At 42.1% G+C, this 4,026-nt stretch overlaps 1 protein-coding gene across 1 annotated transcript; it reads left to right on the forward strand.

Moving 5' to 3' along the window:
• Nucleotides 1–16: 16 nt before the first annotated feature.
• On the forward strand, nt 17–3,040 carry LOC108510610 (probable ATP-dependent RNA helicase DHX40). Its single transcript, XM_017840277.1, has 6 exons — nt 17–246; nt 519–627; nt 947–1,041; nt 1,669–1,738; nt 2,114–2,342; nt 2,811–3,040. Exons 4-6 carry the CDS (start codon nt 1,694–1,696, stop codon nt 3,008–3,010), a joined length of 474 nt encoding a protein of 157 aa, XP_017695766.1. The 5' UTR covers nt 17–246; nt 519–627; nt 947–1,041; nt 1,669–1,693; the 3' UTR covers nt 3,011–3,040.
• The last annotated feature ends 986 nt before the right edge of the window (nt 3,041–4,026 follow it).

Here is a 4,026-nt window from a genome sequence, read left to right on the forward strand (position 1 = left end):
GGAGAGACAAATCTAAAAATAACATGAATAAAGAGCCCAGGCTGCCAAACACACTTTGGAGAGATGCTAACAGGACATTAGGGAGTGCTACCTAAAAATGACTTTAAGTGAGATATAACTTACTTCCTCAGGTGATCCTCAGAAGCAAAAGGAGGCTGAGCTTCAACACCAGGAACTTTCCTCACAAGTGGGAGGATGCAATGACTTTGCAACCCTCTTAAATATTTTTGAACAGTGCAAAGCAAGGTATAAAATGATCCCTTACAGTAAGTGGTTTTGCATTGCTCATAACTCCCAGGTGCTGCCAGTCCTTAGATGTGCTGCACATACACGTGTGTCTTCATGCCTGATTGCAGATTTATTCCTTCTTTGAGCTGTAATTTCTGTCATTATTTAAGCCAACAAAGTATCTGCTGTGTAGGTTGTTGCCTTTGTGTGACCATAACGAAAAACAGAGGCAAGTTTCTGCCTTCAGCTTCCAAAGGGCTTCTTTATAATACAAGTATTTCTGTTCTCAGCAAGTCTCCCTCAGCCTGGTGCCAGAGACACTGGATCCATTGGAGGGCTTTAAAATCTGCTTTTAGCGTGGAAAAACAGCTCCGGGAAATCACCAGTAAACTGAAAGAGGTAAAAAATGTAATTTCTAGTTCTGTTTGAGTTATGTAAGTTTATATTTCAGACATGTACTGGACCACTGAGCCTTTGCCAGATGGCTGCTGCCTTCCTCATGTAGAAACTAATCCACTTAAATATTTTTTTAGAGCATCCTTGCTTGTGTAACTAACAGGTATGATGGTGGGAACAGGCAAAAAGGAGAGTTTTTCCCCCTTTCCTCGTGGTTTCTGTACAGTGAGAAACCCAGAGTTTAAAATCCATGGGGTAGAGGGGGTGTAACTGCTTTTTCTTTAGGAAAGATCCTGATTTGTGTTGTTTTTCCTTTACACAGCTGCCAGACTTCCCCAAAGAGACATTTGAAGGCTCCAGAACTGAAATACTGAGGAGGTGCCTGTGTGCAGGATACTTCATCAATGTAGCTCGGAGGTGAGGAAGGGAGTTTGGAGAATGGGATGGGAAAGATGTCACACACATTATTTGTATATATATTTATATCCAGAGGGCTGTGTGCTGGGAAAAGGAGTAACTGCAGCTGTAGGAGGTGTTTCTGTGCAGGGCTGGAAGCTTTGTAGGGTCTCTGCTTTTCACTGTCATTACTATTCCAAGGATGTAAGAAACTTCTCCAGGAATGTCATTTTTCTATCTGTGGGATGAACTCCCAAGCTGATGGGTAGTTCCAGGCATTAAACTAAAGGGCTTGGAAATTTCCAGTAATCATGTCTGTCAAAGGCTCCACTCCCAAACCCTGTCCTTATTGTGTTGCTGTATCTGCAGTGCTACTGTGGTAAATCAGATATATTTTATTCCTCATTGGTTTTTTGTTGGTTTTTTTTTTTACAGTTTAATTCTGGAATCCCCTTTCTCTCCTTAAATATTTGACTTTCTCTACTTAGATATTTGACTTTTGACTTTCTCTGTGTAGATATTTGAGTATTTTGTCTATGCTGCAGCTGATTAGCTTAGTTCAGTCTTGCTGTCCGTGTTGCTGTCTGATCACAGCAAAGTGTGTTTTCGTTATTTGTTTGTTTATTTATTTTCCCCCAACCCTTTCAGATCTGCAGCCAGGACATTCTGCACAATGGACGGACATGGCAGCATTGTCTACATCCACCCCTCATCCACAGTGAGTTTCCAAATCTGTTGGTAAAGTAGCAAAGGATCTGTAACAGGAATAAGAGGCAGGTCCCACAAACTCTTCCTGGTGCTTGGTCTGGTGCAGTGTTCATTTGGAGAGTGGGGAAGAGCCTCTTCAAAATTCTCTTCAAAGAACTTCTTCAAATTTGGTGAATGTTTGGCTTATGATACGAGTGTAACACAGACTGAACTTTCTCTCTGGGCAGTTTTAAGCAAGTCATTCCACCTTAATTTCCCTGAAAATTAAGGATAATGTCACCTCGCATCTGAAGCGTTGAAAAACACTCCAGTGAAGGGAGCTCTGGAAGTAAAAAACTCTTTTCAATCAGCTCAGGAAGAATCTTTTTTAACTGATTTTTTCCAGCTGTACAACCAGGAGACTCTGCTGGAGTGGATCATCTTCCACGACGTCACCGTGACGTCCAAGATCTACGTGCGGACGGTGTGTCCCGTGCGCTACGAGTGGGTCAAGGACCTGCTGCCCAGGCTGCACCAGATCGATGCCTACGAGCTGAGCAGCGTGGCCAGGGAGGAGGTGACAGAGGAGGAAATAACCAGGTGGAAGCACAGGGAGGACCTGAAGAGGCAGTTTGGTGAGCACAGGGAGTCCGTGTCCATGGGGCAGCTTCTTGGTGGTGTGGACTCCTGTTATGTCACTGGATTCATTCTGGCCTGGAATGAATTTTTTCATGTTTGCACGTTTGATATGTGTGGTTCTGGCTGTTCTCTTTTCTCTGCAATCCTTGTTTTCTGTCTCTGCAGTGTGAATAGTGGTGTTTCCTTACTGGCTCTTGCCGAGGTCCTCCCTTCTTCTGGCTTCCTAGAGCTCACAGGGGCAAAACTTTAACACAGAACTGGCTAAAAGCATTTTGAATCTGATTATTTTGAGTTATTATCTGATTATTTAAGTTTATAAAGGCTTAATTAGTGGAAGGAAAGGCTGCAGCATGAGCTGAATTATTATTTGACTGCAAGACGGAATAATTACAAATATTCTAATGGAATAGAATAGAAATATCCCAATAATTACAAATAGTCTAATAAAGGGTTTCTAACCATAGATACCCAAATAAGACTGTCCCGAGAGAGAGAAGTCCTAAGGGCTATGGAAAGGAGGGGAGGGGAAAAAAATCAACCCAAAAAACCTCACCCACCAAAAAACATGAAGGAAAAAGCGTCACATTTTGGTGAATGTCTCCTTCTGACAGTGAGTTTAATGCCATATGTTTCAATAGTTTTAATTAAGACTGGTGCCTGCTGACTGATCTGCTGCTTGACATTCTCTGAATTCTTCTGTCAGCAGGTCCCTAAAGCAGCCAAGTATTCCAAGGGCCTCTTTCCTCCCGAGCTGACCCTTCCAAAACATCCACTTTAATGTACAGCACAGGCACTGGCAATATTGATTCTCTTCCATTTCCTTAAAATGGAGACTGCTGGGCTCAGAGAGTGTGCACTGTTGTATAAACCCACCATTTTAAATGATAAAACCTACATTTCATGTGGTTATAAATGGGATAGGAAAGGATATTTGCATTGTTAGGTAATGCAGAGGAGCACCATCCAGCTGAAGTCCAAGGAGCTGAGGTTTGTTCTCCGTGTCCCTCCTAACATTGTGACTTCACCAGGCCATTGTCAATTCATTTGAGATTAATATTGACCTAACAGATGTTGTATTTCTGGGAGCTTCATAAAAATAGGTGGCTGAATAGCTGAGAAAGGCTTAATTAGTGGAAGAAAAGGCTGCAGCAAGAGCTGAATTATTATTTGACTGCAAGACAGAATAATTACGAATATTCTAATAGAATTGAATAGAAATATCCCAATAATTACAAATATTCTAATAAATAATCTAATGTTGATTAAAGCCTCAGGGACAGGCTGCAGTAGCTGCTTCATTCACACAGCTTTTAGGCTCTCAGAGTCTTTGATTAATTTTTTATTATTGTTATTTTAAACTGAAAATATTTCTTGCTTTTCTTGCCTCCTGGGAGAAGCCCTGCCAAGGTCTCAGTGCTGGGGGAGAACCTGCATTCCTGATGGTGTCTGATCCCAATATTGGCTTTTCCCACTCCCTTATCTCCTTGTTGTCCAATCTCTTCCCCCTCCCTCTGGAAATTTTTCAGAGATAGTTTATTCTAAGCCTATTTCCTGTCCCTCTCCTGCCTAAACCTGAGTTGGAGATGAAATGGGTGCATAGAACACGAGATGCACGTTCTGTGTTCCAATAAAACCCAAGGTACACGCTGGGGATGAGAAGAGCCCAGCTGCAAATATTGA

This window comes from Lepidothrix coronata, unplaced genomic scaffold, assembly GCF_001604755.1.
Source record: "Lepidothrix coronata isolate B3197 unplaced genomic scaffold, Lepidothrix_coronata-1.0 Scaffold1572, whole genome shotgun sequence".
NCBI classification, from domain to species: domain Eukaryota; kingdom Metazoa; phylum Chordata; class Aves; order Passeriformes; family Pipridae; genus Lepidothrix; species Lepidothrix coronata.

Bases quoted from the DNA above. Each gene is read 5' to 3' on its own strand.
- LOC108510610 (XM_017840277.1), top strand. From the start codon at position 1,694: ATGGACGGACATGGCAGCATTGTCTACATCCACCCCTCATCCACA. The intron at 1,739-2,113 runs GTGAGTTTCCAA...GATTTTTTCCAG, and splicing joins ACATCCACCCCTCATCCACA to CTGTACAACCAGGAGACTCT. The intron at 2,343-2,810 runs GTGAGCACAGGG...TTCTAACCATAG, and splicing joins GGACCTGAAGAGGCAGTTTG to ATACCCAAATAAGACTGTCC.